This window comes from Acinonyx jubatus, chromosome C1, assembly GCF_027475565.1.
Source record: "Acinonyx jubatus isolate Ajub_Pintada_27869175 chromosome C1, VMU_Ajub_asm_v1.0, whole genome shotgun sequence".
Lineage (NCBI taxonomy): Eukaryota > Metazoa > Chordata > Mammalia > Carnivora > Felidae > Acinonyx > Acinonyx jubatus.
The window spans coordinates 19,268,793-19,293,263 of record NC_069381.1 but is presented as its reverse complement, the minus strand read 5'-3'; the positions used below and the strand labels follow the sequence as shown (position 1 = coordinate 19,293,263).

At 48.5% G+C, this 24,471-nt stretch overlaps 1 protein-coding gene across 1 annotated transcript; it reads left to right on the top strand.

The window, feature by feature from the left end:
- The first annotated feature begins 1,217 nt into the window (after nucleotides 1-1,217).
- On the top strand, nucleotides 1,218-13,069 carry TRIM63 (tripartite motif containing 63). Its single transcript, XM_015075141.3, has 9 exons — nucleotides 1,218-1,533; nucleotides 2,387-2,559; nucleotides 5,332-5,500; nucleotides 6,270-6,365; nucleotides 7,431-7,664; nucleotides 8,413-8,435; nucleotides 8,770-8,894; nucleotides 11,436-11,507; nucleotides 12,482-13,069. The coding sequence occupies exons 1-9, from the start codon at nucleotides 1,375-1,377 to the stop codon at nucleotides 12,490-12,492; spliced, it is 1,062 nt and encodes a 353-aa protein (XP_014930627.2). The 5' UTR covers nucleotides 1,218-1,374; the 3' UTR covers nucleotides 12,493-13,069.
- Nucleotides 13,070-24,471: the final 11,402 nt, after the last annotated feature.

Sequence of the window (24,471 nt, the reverse complement as noted above, 5' to 3'; positions counted from 1 at the left end):
TCTCCTTCTTCTGTGACTGGTTACTCCTCTTCTTCTCACTCCCATTTTCTTCCCTTCCCAAAGTTGGTTGGCTCCTCTGCCCTCACCACTCACTGGACCTTGTCTCAAGGTTCCAAGGCTCTTCTCCAGGCTGAGCTGATCCAACCTACCCTCCTACCGCCCTTTTTTTCATGAGACCCTGGACACTGCTGTATGTTCTGCAGCCTTTTAGGCTTATCCTGGGGCCTGCTGTCACTGCTCCCACTCTCGTCCCGGCCCCTGACACTGGCTGGTCCCATATCCCTTTGCATGAGATTCTCCCTTAAAAATAGTCATTGGAACTGCTCTAATGACTTCCATCTGCCACCACAGAAGATGTCCAGAAAAACATAGAGAAAAATTTAAATTTGTGCAGAGAGGAGAGGGGAGCATCTGGATAACCTCTACGTGTCCAGGTAGGGTTTTGTGGCCCCACGTGATGGCTATTTCTGCTTGTCTCCCTCCCTAGGCTGTGAGCTTCTCAGGACAGGAAAAGCATTACTCACCCATCTCTCACCCTGGTGTCTGCTGTGTAGTTAGTACTCAGAAAAATGTCTGATGAATGAAAAGGATTCGTGGCTTTGCCACTGACTTTCGAAGTGACTTTGAATAAGGCCCTTTCTTTCCCTAGACCTCAGTGTCAAAATCTATAAAACAAGGGTTCTGCACTATGTCTCAAGGAAGCCCTTTCATCATTAAAGTGAACTTAGTGGTCAGTGGATGCAGGAGGGATGGGCTAGCTGGGGTGGGGTCTGAAGGTCTCTAGCAACATGCTGTGCTCAGGGATGGGGTCAGAGAGAGGGACTGCCCAGACTCCTCTTCTTGAGTACTTGGGAGCTAGTCAGTACTCTAGAGGAGGGGATTTAGGGCAGTGAGGGATCACTGGCTATTAACCCTGCAAATCCCAGTAGCCCACTCCTTGGGTCCCATAGCTGGCTTACCAGGCTGGTATGGGAGGAAGACTAGTTTCTGCAGGAAATTCTGGTACCCACTCCTCCCCCCACGCCTGCCCATGAACAGGCTGTTCTTGTTTACGACCCTCCTCCCAGGAGAACAGTGATTGCTCATCCCTACATGTGATTTGAGAGGGCCGGTCTTTCAGGCCTGGAGGAAACTCAAGCCCCAGCCAGCCACTTGGCATTGGAATGTTCAGCTGGTCCCCTCCTGGGGCTCATGTGACCAGGACCCAGCTATAAATATCAGAGGGGCCGCGGACCAAGACAGAATTTGGGCGCCAGGAGAAGAAGGCAAAGAGGCTCTGGCTGGGTACTTTGTGACAAAGGCAAGACCCCAGGTCTACTTAGAGTGAGGCAGGTGAAGGAGGCAGCCAGGTGAACCCCCAAACCTCCTGACAATATGGATTATAAGTCAAGCCTGATCCAGGATGGGAACCCCATGGAGAACCTGGAGAAGCAGCTGATCTGTCCCATCTGCCTGGAGATGTTTACCAAGCCGGTGGTCATCTTGCCGTGTCAGCACAACCTCTGCCGGAAGTGTGCCAATGACATCTTCCAGGTCAGTGCTTGGGCACAGCCCCGTCCTGGGGCCCCAGGTGGCCACTCAGTGTTCCTGTGGTGAAAGCCGTTCTCTCTTAGTCTAGGACTTCTAAACCAGGGCTGGTTTTCTCCCGTCTAGAGCGAAGCCCCTGCAGAGGCCTCTGGGCTGGGGGCGGGGGGCTCGGAGGCGGCTCTGGCTGCCCCATTCCTTCTCCATGACGCGTGTTTCCCCTCCCCACCCTGCCCGCAGCCCCCACCGCTGCCCTGAGCCCACAGTTGACTCTCCAATCAGGAGTCAAATGCCTCAAGCGATAAGTGGGAGAGGCAGGAGAGAGAAACCAGACCCCTGAGGCTGGAGCCAGCTCCCTGGTGGCAGGGGGCCCAGAGCTTTAGGAGGAGGGTGGCCAGGAGGCACTGGGCAATAGAGGCACCTTCCCTTTCAAGTCTGTTGCCGGTAATAAGGGGCTGGAAGGGATCCATCTTCTTAACAAAGGAATGGGAGGGGCGTCCTGGCTGGGAAGCAGCCCTTTACAAAAGGTTCTCTTACTCTTCTATCTTTCAAGTAGAGGCCTACATAGTTGGCTGTAGAGATAATGCCCACTGCATGAATGGGTAAACGGAGGCTTAAGAGTGAGAAGGTTGCTTGCCCAAAGTCATTCAGAGGATAGCCGTGGCTTGAACCTAGGTCTGCTGACTCCCAAACTCGCTGACTGCTATGTTACTTCTCGAGTGTTCCCCGTGTAAGTGGGTTGGCTCTCATCTCAGGATGGGGAGCTCCAGGTCGAATGATTTGACAAGAACGGTTGAGGGAAGCAGGAAGAAGGACGATGGGAGATCGTCCCAGGCCTCACCTCTGCCCTTGCCGCCCGCAGGCCGCAAATCCCTTCTGGACCAATCGGGTCGGGTCTGTGTCCATGTCTGGGGGCCGTTTCCGCTGCCCCTCCTGCCGCCATGAGGTGATCATGGATCGTCATGGAGTGTATGGCCTGCAGAGGAATCTGCTGGTGGAGAACATCATTGATATCTACAAGCAGGAGTGTTCCAGGTCAGTGTGCTTTGCTGCTGGGGGCCCGTCCTTCCTCCCCAGATGGCCAGTGCCCAGCTCTCCCAGGCTCCTTCCCATCAGCCCAGGATCCAGTGCCCTGGCTGGAAGAGACACACTAGTCAGTCCAGAGAGCCATGTCCGGCTTCCTCAGGCAGAACAGAGGCTCATTCCCATCTCCAACACTGGCTCTCGGTGTCACTCAGTGAATGGGAAGGGGCCCAGACATCAGGCTGCCCTCCTGGGAGAGACTGAGACAGGAACCAGGGGAAGGCCGAGTTGTGAGAGGGAGAGGAAGACCCTGGGGCCAGCTAGTGGCTGTGACAGGCAGAGAAAAGGGCCCAGAGAGAACGCGGCCAGTTTCTCCATAGTGAAGGCAACAACTACCATCCCAGGCCCCGGGGACGCTTCCTCCTGCTGCTGCACAATAATCCCGTGGATCAGGCATGATTTTTATCATCCCCATTCCACGGATGCGGAAGCTGAGGCTCAAAGAGGCGAAGTCAATTACCTAAGCTTTCCCAGCTGGGGAGTGGAATGGGCTGGGAATGGGCCCTGCAGATCTGGCCCCAGGTCTCCCTGTTTGTAAAACAGCAGCTCTGTCTCAGGCAGAGAGAGACAGAGAGACAGAGAGACAGAGAGAGAGAGACGGCCACCAGGGAGATCTTTACAAATCCAGACACCTGACAAGACTCCCAGGCTGCTGCCCTCGCATCCTTTGGTCCTAAACCGTCACCAGGTGCCTGCCTGCTGGCAGTGTCCTGCCTAAGGAGAGGTGACAGACCAATGTCAGTGAGAAAAAGCCCTGACTCTGTCACTAATCTACTGTGGGAATCTCTGGTGAGTCTTTGAGCCTTCATTTCCCCTGTCTGCAGAAGGGGACAGTGAGGTTTGTTCCTGTGGCTGTCAAATAGAGCTTTGATGGGAAATGTTAAAAATATCAAATATTTATTGAGCACCTCCCGTGTCCAGGCACGGTACTAAGCATCTTCCATGCACGATCCCTATTTAATTCTCACAGTAATCCATACGGCATTCTTAGCCGCATTTTCCAATGAGGAAATGGAAGCTCAGAGAGGGTCAGAGGTTTGTCTAAGGCTCCTCAGCAAGTGTGAAGCGGAGAGAGAGCCTGTCTGACTCCATGGTGAACACTCCTGACTGCTGTTGCCTCTCGTGTTGCTGGAGTTCAGCACTGCAAAAGTGCATATACATTACTGATCATTATCATAATAACGAAATCAATATTGCATCTAAACAGTAGCCTCCCCGCCCCCCAGTGTCGACCTATGAAGAGCATGTTATGTTTGAACCCTTCAAGGCCTTTCCACATCGTTGAATGGCAATGATAGCCGCCCTTTTTGGGGGGTCTGCTCTGTGCCAGGCTCTACACGCTCATTGCAGACAACTGCCATGATCCCAGTGGCTCTGGGATAAAACCAAGCTTCAGAGAGGTGAAATCACTTGCCCAAGGTCACAAAATGAGTGAATGGAGGAACAGTCTGGATTTGAACCAGATGCTGATGCCTGGGGTTGGAAGAATGGGCATCTGGTATGGCAGTGGGCACGGGCACCAGACCCTCAGGGTCTTCCCTCACCTCTGCCACTACAGCCATTCCAGAGCTCGATTCCCTGGGTGGGTGGGTAGAGAGTGACCCCTGCCGGCATTGGGTGGGGAGGGCGCTGGGTTAAAAGTCTGGAGAGGGGTTGATTTAAGAACCAGCGGAGACAATAATGTCTGGGGGTGTGATCAGTTGTCCAAAGCTGTTCAGGGGTGAGGCCCTGGCAGGGACGGGGGACGGTCGCCATTTGACATTTATGAGATGCTTGCTGTGGTAGGGGCTGGGAAAGCAGAGGTGGTGTAGACATGGTGTTGGCTCTAAATGAGTGTAGTCTAGCTGGGGAAATAGGAGCTAGACCCAAAAAAACTGAACCTCAGGGAGGAAGTAACCGATACCCCAAGAGAAGCACAAATAAGATGCCAGAGTCCCTAAGTAAAGAAAACGACTGAGGGAGAAAGAATGCATGTTTGGGAAGGAGAAAACTGGACGCTGGAGAGACTTTCTGGATTGTAAGCCAAGGCTCAGGCTGGGCTGTTGGTCATCCCTGGGCTGCCCTTTTTCTGATTGTGTGACTTGGGGCGCACACATTTCTTCCTTCTCTGAGCCCGATGACACCCTCACGGCATACTTACTGATAGATTCTCTCCACCTGTTGAATTACCACCTCCTCCAAGACACGTACCGTACCCTGCAAATTCCGGGGTGAAGAGAATAGACAGGTTTCCCTGCTGTGGTGGAGGTTACAGTCTGGTGGATTAAATATAGAATTCAGTGAGGCCATGAGTATAAATTGCTTTGCTCAGGTCAGGCCTGTAGTAACCATGAGCTACGGGGACTATAATTAGATCAATGCACTCTTGCCTCCCCTGCCCTGACTTGATGGGCGACCTTGGGCAAGTCAATTCACCTTCCTGGGGTTCAGTTTCCTCTTCTCAAAAATGTGCCCGGTTCTGACTCTGGGATTCTACAACCTTTCCCATGTCCTGCACTGGCAGGGTCCTATGGCAACTCCATCACCCAGAGTTTGGGGCCAAGGATCTGAGGACAGCCTCGGTGTCCCTGGCTTTCCTGGTTCTGGGTCCCCAGAAAATGAAAAGGGTTGGGAACAGCCAATCACTGAGAGCTCAGGCCATAGATCTGGGGGTGGCCCCCTGGAGCTGGGGAGGAGGCAGGGACTCGGAACGCTCACCGTGTGACTTGCGACTCTTCACTGCAGTCGGCCCCTACAGAAGGGCAAACACCCCATGTGCAAGGAGCACGAAGATGAGAAAATCAACATCTACTGTCTCACGTGCGAGATGCCCACGTGCTCCATGTGCAAGGTGTTTGGGGCTCACAAGGCCTGTGAGGTGGCCCCGCTGCAGAGCGTCTTCCAGGGACAAAAGGTACGGGCTGGTGCCACTTCTACCCCCAGCCTGGGTCTGCCAGGCATGGCCAGATGATTCAGGATGTGGATGTGATCCCTGTAGATCTGCTGAGCCGGCCTTTCAGGAATAGTCCCTCTGGAGGGACTTCCCAGGCCACAGGGACAGCAGCTCCTGCCTTCCTGGGAGAGGTGGCTGAGCTCATGGGTTATACTTAGAGCCACTTGAGAGCATCTGGGTGTGGCCACAGGGGAGAGACCGGACCCCTGGGCCAGGCCACCAGGGTCCTCTCAGGCCACGACCTTTGCATCCCAGTGTGCTTTGGGCCCAGATACCTCTTCCTGTGCTGGTGACCTCTCCTAAGCAGGGGGTGGCTGGGAGCCCTCTCCCTTGGCCTCCAGGCCTGTGGGAGCCCTATCATCCTGTCCATGCAGTAAGCTGTGGCCCCTCTTTCCGGACACTTCTTCCCTGCCTCCCACCCTTCTCTTGATCTCTCCCTTCTAGAACTCTCCAACTCTGTTTCTTTCCTGCATCCCTTCTTTCCTAGGAACAAGCCCTTCCTCTGCCAGAATGTTGCTGTGCTTTTTCCTCATTTCCCCTTCCTGGGCCTCATCTGCAAAATAAGGGATGCGGTATTTCTCCGATGCTCTCTGCTCTGGCCCTGAGCTGCACCTCAGCAAGAGGCTCTTTCTAGCAGAGAGGGGAGTGAGGGTGCCACCCCCAAGAAGACAGGCCCTGAGACTATTTTTGTGTCTCCTCCCCTGATCCCCCATCCCCTCCCCCCATCTAGACGGAGCTGAGTAACTGTATCTCCATGCTGGTGGCGGGGAACGACCGAGTACAGACCATCATCACTCAGCTGGAGGACTCCTGTCGAGTAACCAAGGTGAGGGGAAGAAGAACTTCAGACTCTGGGGGTCTGAAGCCTCCTGGTGCAGCCTGGTCTCTGGGGTGAAGGCTCCCCTGTGGGTTGTGGCTAATGGTTGGGGCCTGGAGGCAGGGATGGTGGAGGAGGGACGGACTAATCCATTCATCCACTCATTTACCAAATGCTTCTGGAACATGGCTGTGTGTCAGGCCCTGCCAAAGGCACTGGGGACGGGTGGTGAACAAGACAGACCTGGTTCCTGACTTCAGGAGCATCCCAACAATAATTCCCAGTATTTATTCAGCACTTGTAGTTTTCAGAGCCTTGTCTTTGATATGCTGTAGACTAAAGCTTCTCAGACTTGAAAGTGCATTCAAATCCACCCTGGAATCCTATTAAAGTTCAAGTTCTGATTCAGTAGGTCTGGAAGGAGGCACGAGATTCTGCATTTCTTTGTGCCCCAGTTGCTGGTCCATGGACCACAACACAGTGAGTAGCAACACTGTAGAGGCAGAAGGAAACTTTTCTATCCCAGTAAAAGCATCCGTGACTTTCCACTCCACTTGACGTGGGGTCTGGAGATGAGAAGGGGGGGAAATGGATCATCATACTCCTAGTGGAGGAAGAGTTGTGTGAAGGATGGCCTCAAAGGAAGGAGGGAGACATCGTTACTACTCACGAGGTGCTCCCAGTCTGACAGAGGATGCTAGAGCCCCCATTCTTATGAGATACTATGATTATACCCATTTTACAGGTAAGGAAACTGAGATGTAATAACATCTATGAAAGCAGGGAGCCTCAGTGAGTCGGCCACTAGAGGAAGAACTGTTTCTCTGCCCCTGCAGATATAGAGCTTCCCAAATCCAGTCTTGGTTGTAAAATGGGGAGGAGGGGGGTGGGAGGAGAGTGGCTTGGGAGCACACAGGAAGCCCAGAATCCATCATCCCACTTGACCCTGGAGTCTATTTTTGAGGAAGGGGCTAGCTTTCTCCGTGACACCAGCCTCCAAACGTCCCAGGAGGGAAGTGCTGGGGATAGAGAGGAGGACCCCACAGGATGTGACTCTGAGATTTCTGTCCCCAGGACAACAGTCACCAGGTGAAGGAAGAGCTGAGCCAGAAGTTTGACATACTGTACGCCATCTTGGACGAGAAGAAGAGCGAGTTACTGCAGCGGATCACGCGGGAGCAGGAGGAGAAGCTCAGCTTCATCGAGGCCCTCATCCAGCAGTACCGGGAGCAACTGGACAAATCCACTAAGCTGGTGGAGACAGCCATCCAGTCCCTGGACGAGCCTGGTGGGGCCATCTTTCTCTTGGTGAGCAGGACTAGGAGGGTGTGGGCAAGTCGCTTCAACCCACCAGTTCTGTCTAAGGTGTGAGCCACGCTCCATCACTGGTCACCCACGTGCCCCTGGGCAAACCACTTAAAGCTCTAAGCCTCAGTGTCCTCATCTGTAAAACGGGCCTGCAACAATTCCTACCTTCCTTCCTCTTAGCTGATTTTATAAGGATCAAATAGGAGGGTATTTGTGAAATGGCTTTGTAAGCTACAAAATGTGGTATTCATGTGGAGGCCATTTGTTGAGCACCAACTGTAGGCCAGCCACAGAGAGGACTGAGACACAGCCCTGCCCTAAGAAAAGCTTGTTGGGGGAGACACAAAAGGATCAGCTTATAAGGCACAAAGCCCGGTCCACAGTATGTGCTTAGGAAATACAGGAAATTTTTCTGTAGAAAACAAGACATTGGGTATAAAAAGGTGACTAGGGTATGATTCTCATCTTGGGGGTTTGGGGGTTTAAGAGTGTTTCGAATGATACCCCTAAAATCCAAGCTTCCAGCCACGACAGTGGATGGGTCCTAGGGTGATGACCGACACCTGTGCGGACCATGAACAGAGGGAAAAGGTACAAGCTCTGTTCAACTCAGGGCAGGGAGCAGGTCACAAGGGGGCTAGGGACTGGCACCAAGTGCCCATCTGTGGCACCGTGACTGGTTTTGCTGACTTCTTGGGGCTACTTCTTCTGCAGTCCTAACCTTTGCTCTCTCTCTTTCCTCCCACAGAGTGCTAAGCAACTCATCAAAAGGTCAGTGTCTCTCTAGAGCTCTGATCCTAGCTCCCACCAGGGCCTCTCACTTCTGTCCAGTGGGTCTCCCCCTTTGCATTAGGTCTACTGGGAGGGTCTACCTCAGGCTAGCTTTCCTGGGCTTTGCATCCCCTGTCTTCTTGGACCACCCATTCTGTTTGTGACTGGCGAGGAAACACTCCACCCTCCAGGGGGAGGCTTTAGGTGCCAGGCCTGGGTGTGGGCACAAGGATGTGCACAGGTGAGGGTTGGAGCTGAGACACCCTCTTCTTTCACTGAGGCCCAGCAATCTTACCCTGTGCCGCCGCCCCGTTTCTCTCTTCCTCCCTCACAGCATTGTGGAAGCTTCCAAGGGTTGCCAGCTGGGGAAGACAGAACAGGGCTTTGAAAACATGGACTACTTTACCTTGGACTTAGAGCACATAGCAGACACCCTGAGGGCCATCGACTTTGGGACAGGTAAAGGAGGTGGCTGTGCCATGCATGTACTTTTCCGCTGGACCCCTGGAAACTTGCTTCCCTTCTACTGAGCCCCGTGTGCAGGCAGATACACTAGCAAACTGTCAAACTCATATAGCCAACTTCTGGATGAGCCCAGAGCCTAGCACAGTGCCTGGTCCATAATTGGTGCTCGATAAATTATGTCTGGATCCACTGCACGGAGGCATGGGGCAGTAGAAAGAGCATGGCAACTGCAGTCTGGCAGATTAAGTTCAAATCCTGGTTCTGCCACTTGTTATCTGTGTGACCTTTGGTGAGCCCCCCCACCTCTCTGAGCTGCATTTTCTTTCTTAGTTTCTTTTTTCTTTTCTTAGTTTCTCTTTCTTCTTCTTTCTTTCTTTCTTTTTTTAAATTTTTATTATTTTAAGTAATCTCTACACCTAACGTGGGGCTCAAACTCATGACCCCGACATCAAGAGTTGCATGCTCCTCTCATTGAGTCAGCTAGGCGCCCCTGAGCTGCATTTTCTAACTTCAAAATTAGGTTGAACGTGGGCCTATGAGGGGCACCTGGGTGGCTCAGTTGGAGGAGCATGGGACTCTTGATCTCAAGGTTGTGACTTTAAGCCCCATGCTGGGCATGGAGCCTACTTTAAAAAAAAAAAAAAGCCACGGACCTACTAATAATGACCACATCATGGTGCTGTTGCAACAAATAACACAGAGCAGCTTGTCAGGTACTAGACATGTCCTAGTGATTGCCTAAAGCTGGTCTGCGCTTCAGCTTCTTAATGCTACATCTCTGATACTCACACACCTTAATTTACCTGTATTATATCCTCATTTCTGTTTGTAATTACTCTGTCATAGAGTATCTATAATAATTGTAGCAGCATCATCGTAACAATAATAAGGGAGAAATAATAAGGGAAAATGAGGAAACCGGATAAAGAGCAAAGATTTAATAATTTGCTCAAGGTCACACAGCTGCAAGGTAGCTATTTAGCAACAGAGAAAGAGAGTGGATCCAATTTTGCTGAATGTCGTATTGATTTGAGAGGTGATGCTCCACTGACCCAACTGAGAAAGACAGAGCTGGCACCTCTCCCACAAGCTTGTAGAATCTAGTGTTGAATCTGTGCTCAGAACCCCAAAATACCACATTCACGGGTAAGGATGAAATGCATCCCAAAGCTGAGATGCCAAGGGACTTGGGCATGTCCATGACTGTGGATCATCTGCTCCACTCTTACCCTCCTTAAGCTAAGACAGTCATGAGTGGATCGCACTGTGTGAACAGCACGACACTGTGGGACCCACGCTGCCTTCCACGATTGCCCTGAGGCTCAGGTCTTTCATACTGAGGGTATAAATGGGGGAGTGCATTTATCGAGCACTTTCTATGTCCCAGGCACTAAGCCTGTGACCTAAATTCTGTCATTGAACTTCATGAGGTAGTTTCTGTTGTCATCTCCATTTGTAGTTAAGGAAATAAAGCCAAGGGAGGGTCAGTGATTTGCTGGAGTCCACATGGCTAGTAAGTAGCCCTGTGGACTCCACCAAGGGCCATCTGGCTCCCAAGACCCTGGTGAGGATTCTCTGAGACAATGCATCTAGGCTTGACATGGCACTTGGCACATAATATGCGCCCAGCACAGGCTGCTAAGAGTAGTTACATTGTGATAATTAAACAGCAAAACCAACAGAAACCCCTGGGTTATGCACAGACCCCCAGCTACGCAGCTGGAAATTGGGCTGACCTGTTGGAGGCATGAACTCTTTCAAACCTCTCCCTACACACTCTGGACAAATGCTCTGGCTCTGCGGTGATCCCCTCAGGGCCCCAAAGCATCGAGGAAGTGGCTCGGGAGAGGGGGGTAGAGAACAGAAACGTCCCCTGTTAGTGGAGCTTGGAGGCAATGTCCCATTGCAAATGGGAAGGTGAGGACACAGGTTTTGTGGCTCAGTCACCGCCTGTCTGGGGCTCGCTCCAGAGAGCTTTGGAGCGGATGGCCCCAGGAGTGTCCCCCACCAACACAGCCACCCTCTGTAGGCTGTGGAATGAGGAAACCCGGACAGAGAGTGCTAGACAAGCAGATTTCAAAGGCTGAGCAAATTCCTTCAAGACAAGGACTCTGATCCCTGAGAATTCGGGGTTTTTGTCCATTCTCTCCAGGTGATACGTACCTGTCTAACTGAGAGATGTGCCCAAGCACAAGGTGTGCTTTCCCAAAGTCCCCCTCTGGTCACTGGTAGGTCAAGTGATAGGAGCCGCTGTTGCTACCAGACCAAAGGAGCGTCTTGAACCCTCTCCCTTGGAGGGCTGTGGGAAGCGAGGAGGAGGCCGGGGGAAGGAGGAAGGAAGCAGGGCTCTTTGCAGCTTAGGCTTGGCGGGCTCGTCACCTCTGGGGCCACTGATGTCACTGCATGGCCATGTGGCCCTAATGGGGGGCATGGGGAGGGGTTTGGAGAAATGCGGTCTCCTGCCTGGTGCCCCTTCGAGCAGCTTCTCTGAGGAACCGGCCTCATCCTAATACGATTGTTCTTTGTCACGTACAGATGAGGAAGAGGAAGAGTTCATTGACGAAGAAGATCAGGAAGAGGAAGAGTCCACAGAGGGAAAGGAAGAAGGTAAGAAATCCATCTGCCTTCATTCATTCGTTCATTCATTCATTCATTCATTCAACAACATGAAGTCCTGATGGTGTGTAAAGCGCCACGCGGGACCCTGGGAATGATGCCGATATAGGGCGATGATGCCGATACGTGTTTGACGCCTTTGTGAAGGCAAAGTCCTGTTCCCTTTAACCTTAGAGAGAAAAAAAAAAACAAACCACAAAAACCTAATCATAATAAAAAGCTCCCATTTTATATCTAAATGACCTTCCTGAGTGGAGAGCAATAATACAGTGTAACAGACACCAGGCTTGGCACTGAGGTGTTTTGTTTGACCAGCAGAATGCTGAAATTTAAAAAAATTTTTTTAAATATTTATTTCTGAGAGAGAGAGAGAGCGAGCGAGACTGAGCGTGAGCAGGGGAGGGGCAGAGAGAGGGGAAGACACAGAATCCGAGGTGTCAGCACAGAGCATGACACGGGGCTTGAGCTTGGGAACTGCGAGATCATGACCTGAGCCCAAGTCAGCCGCTCAACCGACTGAGCCACCCGGGTGCCCCATACTGGGCAGTATAATCCTGACCTGTTCCCAACGTTCTGAGTCTTGGGCTACTCATCTGTACATGGGGACAAAATACTACTGACCTCAAAAGGTTATGGTGGAGAGTAAATTAGATGATCATTTAACACAATGTCTGGCACCTAGAAAGGACATGTTTGCTAATTAGCAATTGTGTGCTAAAATTATTTTTCAAGCCAATTTACTATTGGAACTAAATTCCAATCCAGTTGAATAATATGGGATACTCTTCTGGAGTTTTGCATTGGATGGGCTATCCACGGTGTTTTGACAACTAAATTCTGTTTGGGTTTAAAAAGAAGAGGCCAGGCCGGAATTGGAGTCTGATCGTTTTGTCACCGCGGCTTGGGAAGCCCCGGATCCCCCTGTGCCCTGTCTCACCTTGTGTTTCCCGGTCTTTTTCTTTCAGGACACCAGTAAGGAGCTGGATGAGCGAGAGACCTTCTAGATGCAGAGAGACTGGGGAGGGTGGGGATGGGCCCAGCTACCTTGGTGACAGGCCCGGGGTGGGAGGGGTCGGGGCCCCTGGAGGGGCAATGGGAAGGTGTATCTTCTCTCTGCTCAGAGAGCAGGGACTGGCAGTAGGACCCCCACCACGGTGTCCAGCAGCCACTGAACCAGAATTGGAAACGTGCTTGAAACAACCACACAGGACACTTTTCCACGTTGGTGCAAAATGGAGTATTTTGTACATTTTTTAAATGTGATTTTTGTATATACTTGTATATGTATGCCAATTGGTGCTCTTTGTAAAGGAACTTTTGTATGATAATGCCGGGTCATCGCGGGCCTGGCTGTTGTTAGGAAGAGGGGAGGGGAGCCGGGCTGACACAGCTGCCCTCTTCCTTTCCTCGGAGGGAGGGCTGGGTGGCACTCGCAGGCCTAGAAAGGGATACTGTACTGTACAGGTGTCGATGCCCGTCCCTGACACAGGGGACAGCAACTGAGTTTGTGTTATATGTCGTTTCAATAAACGCACAGCACTCTCTTTCTGTTATTACCGTAAGAGCTGGGGTTTCATTCGCCTCGTTGTTCCCGAGAGGGGAGCGCGGAGAGGCTGGACAAAAAAACGGATGGAAAATGTGCAGCAGGAGGCAGACAGTAAGGGCCAGGCTAGATGTCCATCCCGACAAAGAAGGAATTCTCTAAATTAGCATTTCCCAATGGGAGCTTCGTGGAAAATCCGCTCGGAGAAACAGGTTCAATGCTTTGTCCTCTGGTTCTTCAGAGACTGAAGCAGAGAAAGCTTCAATGCTTTCGTCTAGGGGCGCCCGGGTGGCTCATTCGGTTAAGCATCTGACTGTTGATTTCAGCTCAGGTCATGATCTCATGGTTTGCGAGTTCAAGGCTCACATCAGTCTCTGTGCTGATGGCGCGGAGTCTGCTTAGGGTTCTCTCCCTCTCCCTCTCTGCCCCTCTCCCGCTTGCTCTCTCTCTCTCTCTCAAAAATAAATAAACAAACATTAGAAAAAATTGCTTTAGTCTAGGAGCGATCCCAGGGCAGCCAGAATGAGAACCAGTAGAAATGAGGCAGGAAAGGAGGGAAGCAAATACAGAGTGTCACATAGCTGAGCTGGCCACAGCTCCACCAAGAGGACCCCCCCACCCACCCCCGCCCCTTGCTCAGTAATGTGAGATGTTTCTAGCAGGTCATAACACAATACGGCTCAAAGCAGTCCATCAGAGGGAAGAACGAGGGAATTTCGTCTCTTGTCTCAGAATCGAAGTGGCCTGCCAGAGGGTTAATTCCCTTGAACTTCCAGGTTTCACCACTTGACCCCTTGGGGCAGCTTCGGGGGAGGCCGGGTACTCCTGGGCCTATAGGTGGTGGAGTAAGCAGAGCCCCAGCGGTCCAGTCGGGTTGGACACGGGTGCTGGTCCCACCGCAGCGGGCACAACAGTGGCTCTGCTGAAGCCCACCAGACTTCATCCGGGGAAGGCCAAGGCAGCCAGCCACCAGTGCTAGCGGATGAGGTAATGACCAAGGCCAAAGTAGCCACCCCCACCCCCGCCGCTGGAGGGGCCCAAGGGCTAGGAGAGAGGTGAAGCTGAGCGGATCTGAGGAGACACATTAATTGGGTCTGAAGCCCTGCAAACTTATAAATCTGAGGAATGCTGTCGAGGAGGTCCCATTTTTTTTTTTTAACGTTTATTTATTTTTGAGACAAAGAGAGACAGAGCATGAACGGGGGAGGGGCAGAGAGAGAGGGAGACACAGAATCGGAAACAGGCTCCAGGCTTTGAGCCATCAGCCCAGAGCCCGACGCGGGGCTCGAACCCACGGACTGCGAGATCGTGACCCGAGCCGAAGTCGGACGCTTAACCGACTGCGCCACCCAGGCGCCCCAGAGGAGGTCCCATTTTTACGACATTCAGAACACAGCAGCAGATTAAAGGCTCTGAGCAGTCCTGCCATAAAGGAAACTATAACTCTAGACGATGATTGGTCCATCTGATTCATGGTGTTTGAAATACTGCCTCTTCATTTTTTCTTTCATTTTTTTTTTTTTTTTTGTAAATTAAATATCTAACACAGCATTTTCCAACTTATTCATTCATGTGACATCCTCCAGAACGAGTGTCCTGGGGAGCTCACTTTACAGAAAGTATTTTATTTTATTTTATTTATTTTATTTTATTTTTATTTTTTTAATTTTTTTTAATGTTTATGTTTGAGACAGAGAGAGAGCATGAACGGGGGAGGGGCAGAGAGAGAGGGAGACACAGAATCGGAAGCAGGCTCCAGGCTCTGAGCCGTCGGCCCAGAGCCCGACACGGGGCTCGAACTCACGGACCTGGAGATCGTGACCTGAGCTGAAGTCGGACGCTTAACCAACTGAGCCAACCAGGCACCCCGAAAGTATTTTATTTTTATTTTTATTATTATTATTTAAAATATTTTATCTGAAAGCGAGCGAGTGCACGAATGGGCAGGAGAGGGGCAGAGGAAAGAGAGAGAATCCCAAGCAGACCCCACAGTCAGCACGGAGCTCTATCCCACAACCCTGGTATCATGACCTGAGCTAAAATCAAGAGCGGACGCTCAACCGACTAAGCCACCCAGGTGCTCCGAGGCATTATTTGTATACGGAATTGTTGGATTCTAGAAGAGGCAAATTTAATAAAGAGATTAAAGAGAGGGGGACCAGTAATTGGAGTAGGAATATTGAGGCCAGGGGTCCTAAGAAGGGAAGGAGTTAGGATAGCCATGAACAGATTTCTTTCCAGGAAAACCATCCTTAGGATGCATGGCCCCGAAGGTGGAAACCAAAAGGTTATGATAAGAAGGACAAAAATTAGCCCCAAAAGGGGATGAGGATTGTATTGTGAGAGCAGGACATCAAGGCTGGGGGGAAACTCCAGGTAAGTTATGATTTCTGATCAAGTAGATTTGGAAAGGACACCCTGAAAGAAACGGTTGAGAATGAAGTCTTGGAATTAGGAAGGAGAAATCATGTGAGAGTTTTGGGAGGAAAGTATTTAGGGAGTTTTTCTAAGACAATATAGAACGATTGAATGAGAGAGATTGAATGAGGCGATAGGCTGGATTCATGGGCTTCTAGGCCTCTGGGTGTGTATCACCCAAGTCTGGTTTGAATAACAGGTGTAGATCTCCAACCAGCTTAGAGCTGTACTTAGCCAAGGGTTCCTCATCTGGGGCTAGAGCACTCTCGATTCTAGAAAGATGGATCCACGCGGAGAAGCCGTGAAGTTTTTCCACTGTTGGAGTGTTTAGGAGGACTCAACAGGTTCCAGTCCTGACAGGTGCGAGTAGCTTTTTGTCCTGCAAAGAGTCTTACGATACACTCAATCCCTGGATGTAAGTTTTGGATGTATGTTATGTGAGAAAGAGGGATCAGGTTTTGGATTGTAATGGTTTTGATGGTCATTAATGGTGGGGACAGTTTGCCCTAGGGATATAACCTACTGTGTAATTAGAATAACAAAAAGAAAAAGAAGGCCAACGAAGAGCCCTTTGATAGTTGACAAAAATCTTCCTCCAGCCCAGGAGTTTAACCAATCATTAAGGAGAGAGAGAGAGAGAGAGAGAGAGATCGTTTAAAGCGCCAATGTGAGTATTTATGTCGGTTAGTAACCCTGTCATACTTTTGCGGTAATCTGGAGTACATACATAACACTGTGTTTTAATAAAGCATAGGTTCCTCCTTGAGCTGCAGTGAGGATATCAAGGGTCATCGGTTTTGGAGGGCTACCTTTTGAATTTGTGGATAACTGTGAGTTGGGCTTGGTTAAAGATGGCCATTGTATGCTTGGCTAAAGTTCTATTTGCAATTTTCTATCAATAGAGGTAGTTCCCAGGACAAATATGGCTAAGGGATAAAACCATCAAGAAGAGCTCTTTGTTTGAGGTCTAGCCTTAACAATATCCTAATTACGAGGAATCACTGGCAAGTGGGGGAAGGCTCATCTGGGGGTATGGGCTTCCCCAAGTGCATCATCCAATCCAATCGTAAAGAAAGTGGGGCCATCCATTATCTTCCTACGTCCATAGTTAACCCCATGCCGTGGGTATGCTCTGGCTTTTAAGGAGGGATTTTGTCATCCCAGCCACATAGCATCGGTCAAGGTGCTACGTGAGTTACACAGTTGTCGGGGAAGCCATTCCATTTTCCAGCTGTCCAAATAATCATGTGTCAGGGCACCCCAGTGGCTCAGCTGGTTAGGTGTCGGACTTTTGATTTCAGCTCAGGTCATGATCCCAGAGTCACAAGATTGAGCCCTATGTCGGGCTCCAAGCTGGCAGCGTGGAGCCTGTTGGGGTTCTCTGTCCCCTCTCTCCCCCTCTCCTGCTTGTGCTCATGTGCACACACTCTCTCTCTCAAAATAAGTAAACTTAAAAAAAAAAATCATATGCCCATGGGGTCTTGTAATCCCCACAGAATACCAAGCACGAAGACGGTCTAATCATGAGATATTGTGGCAATTTCTCTCTGAAGTTTACCTCAAGCTGTCTAGCTTAGGCAAACAACAAACACAAAAGTTCAAAGACAATCAGAACTAGAATTTAGCATCCATAAAGGTGTGTTATTGAAACGTAATTTTTCTTTCTAAAATCACCCTTGGGTGCCTGGGCAGCTCGGTCAGTTAAGCTTCCAACTCTTGGTTTTGGCTCAGGTCATGATCTCACAGTTCATGATACTGAGCCCTGCATCGGGCTCTGTGCTGGACAGCAAGGATTCTCTCTCTGCCTCTCCTCCTGTCCCTCTGTCCCTCCTCCACTTGCACTCTCTCTCTCTCTCTCAAAATAAACTTGAAAAAAATTAAAAAAATAAAATCACCCTTATTTCTTGAGATAGCCAAATCAAGACTAGTTTGTCCAAAAAACAAGTCCAATTTTAACAGACTTGGCCTAATTATTTACATAAACTCAACAAGAATAGTGATTGATCATAAAGATCTTTCAAAATTTGCTTTGCTGGAACTCTTCATAAGGAATCTCCATTGAACTCTTAGTAGCCTTTCTAGGCCAGAAGCCAAGCCAAATACTTGCCATCAGACATGCCTGCAATACCTGTAGATTTGGGTGAATTCCTCTTCTCTAGGTCCCCCACGTATCCCAAACTTCCTGCACCTACCAGAAGTGACATTCTTTACTCATCTGCTAAAGGTTCCTGGGAACTCTGTAAGCAAGGTATCAGGCCAACATTTCCAAAGGGCTTTATTAAGCCTCCAGGGGCACCTGGGTGGCTCAGTTAAGCAGCTGACTTCGGCTCAGGTCATGATCTCATGGCTCGTGAGTTGGAGCCCTGCATCAGGCTCTGTGCTGACAGCTCGGACCCTGGAGCCTCTTTGTATTCTGTGTCTCCCTCTCTCTCTTACCTTACCCTCTCTCTCTCTCTCTCTCTCTCTCTCTCTCTCTCAAAAATAAATAAACATTAAAAAAAAAAAGAACTTAGTTCCAAGGGGCTTTATTGGATTCATGTTTCATAAAGTCAATCTTCGTTCCTTAAAGCTGTCTGGTCATATCTGAACTATGTAGGTCTCTCTCAAATATGAAATTCTAGCTGAAGCCTTTGTAAAATAACCAATGTTTCCAATGCTGTCCTGTTATAAGGAGAAAAGATTCTTATTGAACTTATGTAAATAACTATGCTTCCCATGAATGAAAGAATACTTACTGAGACTTTTTGAATTTCAGAGGGCTCAGGTAGAGACAGAAAAATTAAAGGCTTCAATTGTTTCACAAATGAATACTTTATCACATTTCTGTGAGTCATAGATATCTTATGAGAAAGTTTCCTTAATCTGGAAGAGCAAACATTAGAGAGCCAGCAATATTTTAAGCAAGAGTCACAAAAACCATAATCATTTTCCTCAGTTCATTTAGTTCCATGCTACTAATTTTTGTTCAGTTTGAATGCAGCTTTTTAGTTAGTTCTGGAAGTTCTTAACCATTTAAATTTTATGAACTTAAAGATACCAAATACCTATATTTGTCAACGTTCTTATGAATCTCCTTGAAGAAGATGAAACATGTTTCTCAAGAGCATCAGAACAATAACTATAAATACAAGGAACTCCCAAATGGACATTGTTAACAATCTGATACGAGAGTTTATTATGATGGAATTGACAAGGAAATTCAGTTATTTCTGTGACACATTGAATCTCTGGGTTGTTAAAAACCTTAGGAAGTTTTAAAGCACATGCCTAAATAGGATTACAGATCATCAAAGACCTGATAAAGACAAAACATAGAAACTGGTTTTTCTGGGCAAAGAAAAGAAAAAAACAACTTTGTTTACATTTTCTTATCAAGAGCAGATAACAATCCAAGAAAACTTTGTCTTTTAATTTTTTTGAGTTTATTTATATATTTTTGAGAGAGAGAAAGAGAGCAGGGGAGGGGTAGAGGGAGAAAATCCCAAGCAGTCTCCGCACCGCCAGCGTGGAGCCTGATGTGGGGCTCAAACTCATTAACCATGAGATAGTGATTTGAGCTGAAATCAAGAGTCAGGTGCTTAAACGACTGAGCCACCCGGGCACCCTGAAAACTGTCTTTTTAACAGAGAGAAAGCAGAATTTCAGTCTTATACCAGTGTACTTTATTTTTTTTTTAATGTTTATTTATTTATTTTGAGAGAGAGTGTGAGCAAGGTAGGGGCAGAGAGAGAAGGAGAGAGAGAATCCCAAGCAGGCTCCAGGCTGTCAGCACAGAGCCTGATGCAGGACGTGATCCCAGGAACAGTGAGATCATGACCTGAGCTCAAATCAAGAGTCGAACACTAAACTGATTGAGCGACCAAATTCACTCATTTTTATCTTAGTCCATCCTGACCACACGTAGAATTCCGTTCCAAAGATTTCCCTTCACAAACCCTGTGCAACTTTCTTTTGCATTCAGATTTTGTCCCAAGCCATTTCTCTCCAAACAACCAGTCTCATTTTATGACAAAATTACTTTTGTTTCTTTCAACAAAAATATATTCCCATTCCCTACATCTTTCTTACACATTTCTTACTTTCCTACATAGTTTTCCCCCCTTATTTCCATCAGTCTTAAATACATTTAGCAGAATTTTGAACTAAGAGAACCTTAGTCTTATGGAAACCAATTTGACAATAAATTTCATATTAAAAAAAAAAAGAACCGTACTCTCCAGTGAAAAGTAAGTAGTGACCAATGGTGAATTGTTACACCAGAATTGTTTAGATGGAAAATTTATGAATCAATTAAGCACAAAGCATGTTTTTCAACACACTCAAATATCCTTAGTTCCTCTGCAATAAGAAGTGAAAAACACAAACCTACTTTCAGTAATCAATGCTTTAGCACTCCATTCTATTAGGAAAAGACCTAGATGTCCAATGAATTCAATCCAATCTATCATCCAAGCAAAACTTTAAAGTTTCAGGTTACCAAAAACGATTTTAACAATTCCCCATGAAAACTTTGAAAGAGACAAGCCATCGTTTTGCTGACAAACTGCAACAGAGTTAACATGAGCTTATTTGATCTTCAGAAAACCTTGGTAGAACAAGTTTCAATTAGTTTAAATGTTGAATTGTGTTCCACTTTGGTCCACTTAAAAGTTAAGCAATTTGTTCTCCATTGCCAGTTTTTACCTGGGGCACTGGTGGGGAAATCTGAAGTGAGGGGTGTAAGTCCAAGGGGGTGCTCTTTGCTCCTTGACAGCAAGGGTTGAAGGAAGAGCCAAAGGCACCATAAGCACCAAAAATGGTATACGAACCAGTTGTTCAGGCTGCACCCACGGTGGTGCAGGAACAGGAGGAGGAGAGGGAAGAAGAGGTGACAGTGCTGCCAGAGGGGAGAGAAAGAGGGTTCCCCATTCTAAACTTGCCAGATGAGCAGATAAGGTCAGACAGATGAACAGACGCCATGTTTTTTCACCAACAGGAAGGAATAGGCAGTTCCTCTCAGGCCAGAGAGAACAGGGAGCTTCCCTGAAACAAAAGGAGTTTCGGCAGCTGCTTGGGAATATTCCTTAGGGTCCTCTTCCCTAAGTAGACTAACCACAGTTGGCTCTAATTATCATAGCTGTTAACCCAGGAAACGAATGAGGGAAAAGCCCCCACAGACAGCCAGAATAACCTGGGTCTATTGGAAGGAGGAACAGTGAGAGTCAGTATCCAGTATCTCAAGAGGTGACTGGTTAGCAGCCAAACATATTCTGCAAGAGGCTCTTAGGTCAAGGTCCCGATTTAGGGCCATGAAACCGAGCAAGACCCAAATGGAACTCCCGACCATTTGGAGCTCCAGCAAAGGAGGTCAAGCTGGAGAATAGTATCAGAAGAAACAGTTCTGTCAGAGGGCTATACCTCTTGACCTGGGAGTTTGTCAAATTTGTTCCAGCTTTTCAGAACACAGCCCAAGGGTGAGTCCAAAGAAAGAGAGGAGGTTGCATAGTGGGAAAGACTGGCTGCCAATTCTCAAAGGAGTGGCTGCTGGAGGGAATGGAGCTCCCACTCGTGGTCACAGTTTCATTCAGGGCATCCTGCTGACCTGAAAACAGACTGGACCTATAACAGGAGGACTGATCTTTCTGGTGGTGTCCCACCATGGAAAGGGGTTGAAGCAAACAGCATGGCACTTCCTTTTGGGGTGTCCCCTGGTAACAAGTAGAGCCAGATACGGTTTTGTCCAGACTGAGTGGAAGAAAGGAGGGGGAGGACTCACCACTTGGACTAGGAGCATGTTTGCCTTCAGATCAAGATGATGCTGGATCTGTGGGAACACAGGAAAAGGGGCACAGGCCGAGAGAAGTGAGGTGGCTGAGAGTCAGCCAGTGTCGGAAAAGGTCCCACCTGAGTCCATAAGGTGTGTGCATTCGCTCTGAGTGAGCAGCCAGTTGCACCTGACTTTGGGAACAGGCCTTGGGGACAAAGTGAGAAGGCATTGGAAAGGGGTCCTTAGCCTTTACCAACACGAGCAGTCTGATCTGTTCACTCTCATACCTTCAGACCACACCTGGAAGCCACCCTAACCAGAGGGCTTCGGTTGTCTGGGAGGTACTGGGGTTAGGCTACAACGGCTGAAAAAAGAAAGGAAAGGGAAGGAAGGGTCCCTCCAAAGAGCTGAGGGGGAAATCCCTCACATTTTCAGACAAGGGCAGTCCAACCGGTTCTGTCTCCCAGCTTCGGATCCTCACCAAGCAGTAACCCCTGCCCAGGTCCATCAGTTCCCCAAGGAGTGCTAGAGTTGATCCACCAAGGGAAAGTCCCGACAAATTCCTGGAGAATCCGGGGAGAGTTTCAGACTGGCAAAGTCTCCTTGTGCAGTGTTCCCCCAAATGTGTGCGAGGGCGCTACAAAATCTCCCCGTACGAGCCACCAAAAGTGGTGTCTAAATGGGGGTGTCTTTCCTGATCAGATGAGGGTCCCCAAATGTGGGGCTAGTGATTGGGTGGATGTCAGTGGCCCACAAGGTGACAAGAATTCACCTGAGGCAGAACAAAGGTCATAGAAGTTTATTGAATATACCTGCAAGGGAGTGGTGGCTTAAAGACAGCAGAGGACAGGCTGTCTTTAAGGAGGCAGTGGGTGGGGGCTGTTTTTAAAGGGGACAAGTGAGGAGGTATGGTGACATATGGAATCTTCCCTTTTTCTGATAGCTGTGCCTAGTTGTAAGTAGCTCATTGGTCAGGTTAGGGCCTATGGGTATTTGAGGTGGTCACCTGATGGACCTGTCTGTATTCAGCCAGGTGGTTGCCATGGCCCTTTCTACATTCCGTCACTCAAACCTGTTTGCCTAAAGGCAGCCTCTAGACACACGGTGTAACATATTATGCACAACTAAACAAAACAAGCTGTAGAGTTTAATAAACTATCCCATAATGAAATCCTGTGTTGTTACTGTTCAAGTCAAGAAAAAGAACACTGCCAGCCCATAGAAGCCCTCATGTGGCCCCTTCCTTGGAGGTAGCCATGATCTTGTCTTTTTTTTTTTTTTATCTTTATTTATTTTTGAGACAGAGAGAGAGAAAGAGAGAGAGAGAAACACAGCACAAGTGGAGGAGGGGCAGAGAGAGAGAGGAGACACAGATTCCAAAACAGGCTCCAGGCTCCAAGGTGCCAGCACACAGCCATACAAGGGGCTCGAACTCAGGAATGGCGAGATCATGACCTGAGCTGAAGTCAGTTGCTCAATCGACTGAGTCATCCAGGTGCCTCTCTCCTGTCTTTTTGATAGTCACACACTTGCTTTTCTTTATAGTCCTAAAGTGTCGTCCTATAAAAGACCAAAGGAATGTGAAGCCAGAAAGAGAGAGGTTTTCATCATTTTGAGATCACAAGAATCAGTATTACAACCTGTCCATATTCTGCCCCCAGGTTTCTTCTCCAGGTTACTGATAACGTGAGAAACAGGCATATCAGTCCACTATCTCATCATTTATCAGAGAGAGGAGAGAAGGCCGTCAAGGCTAGTAGTCAGTTAAAGTTTAAATTCTAGGGAGGTATCTCTTGATTGCAAATGAGAAGATCTCTACCTTGCCACACAAAGTGCTCTGCTTATCCTTCCAAACCAGAACACTTAAGGGTGGTAAGAAGGGTTCTTGATCAAAAGATTCCTTTAAGATCAGGCTGTAAGAGAGGGAACAGTCTTTTGAGGGGTTATTCCAATGAATCTTCAACACGGTTCCATAGGCTGCTGCATTAGAACCACCAGAAGAGGTTTATTTTTCCCTAAACCTCTAATTCTGGAAAATTTCAAACATGGAAAAGTAGAGGGAATAGTATCATCTACCCATCAGTCAGTTTCAACAGTTATTGACATTTGTTTCTTCTCTATCATTACCCACTCCCTACACTGGTGTTATTTGGGGGCAAATCCCAGATATTGTATCATTTTATCCTTCAATAGTTTAGATAAAGGTTCTTTAAAAAATCAAATGACTACACCATAAAAAATGAACAATAATTTCACAACAGCATCGAACACTGAGGTTTTAAACATATAGATTCTCAGATTCCTCCCCAGACCTACAGTCAGACTCGCTGTGGAATGTGGGAACATATATATATATATATATATATATATGTTATTTGTTTATTTTGAGACAGAGAGAGTGTGCAAGCATACTCGAGTGGGCTTGAGTGAGCATGAGCACTGGGAGGGGCAGAGAGAGAGGGAGAGAGAGAACTTCAACCAAGGTCTGTGCCATCAACACAGAGTCCAACATGGAGCCATATATATATATATATAAAATTTTTTAAATTAAAAAAAAAATTTTTTTTTCAACGTTTATTTACCTTTGGGACAGAGAGAGACAGAGCATGAATGGGGGAGGGGCAGAGAGAGAGGGAGACACAGAATCGGAAACAGGCTCCAGGCTCTGAGCCATCAGCCCAGAGCCTGACGCGGGGCTCGAACTCACGGACCGCGAGATTGTGACCTGGCTGAGGTCGGACGCTTAACCGACTGCGCCACCCAGGCGCCCCTAAATTTTTTTAAATGTTTATTTATTTTTGAGAGAGAGGGAGAGACAGTGCAAGTGGGGGAGGGGCAGAGAGAGAGAGGGAGACACAGAATCCTAAGCAGGCTCCAGGCTTTGAGTTGTCAGCACAGAGCCTGATGAGGGGCTTGAACCCACAAACCGTGAGATCATGACCTGAGCCAAAGTCAGGCGCTTAACCGACTGAGCCACCCAGGCACCCTGTGTATATATCATTTTTTTTTAATTAAGTAGGCTCCACGCCTAGGGTGGAGCCCAACGTGGGGCTTGAACTCATGACCCTGAGATCGAGACCTAAGCTGGGACCAAGTTAGACACTTAACTGACTGAGCCACCCAGGCACCCCTGGAGTCTACATTTATTTATTTATTTATTTTTAATTAAAAAAAATTTTTTTTTTTAACGTTTATTTATTTTTGAGACAGAGAGAGACAGAGCATGAGCAGGGGAGGGGCAGAGAGAG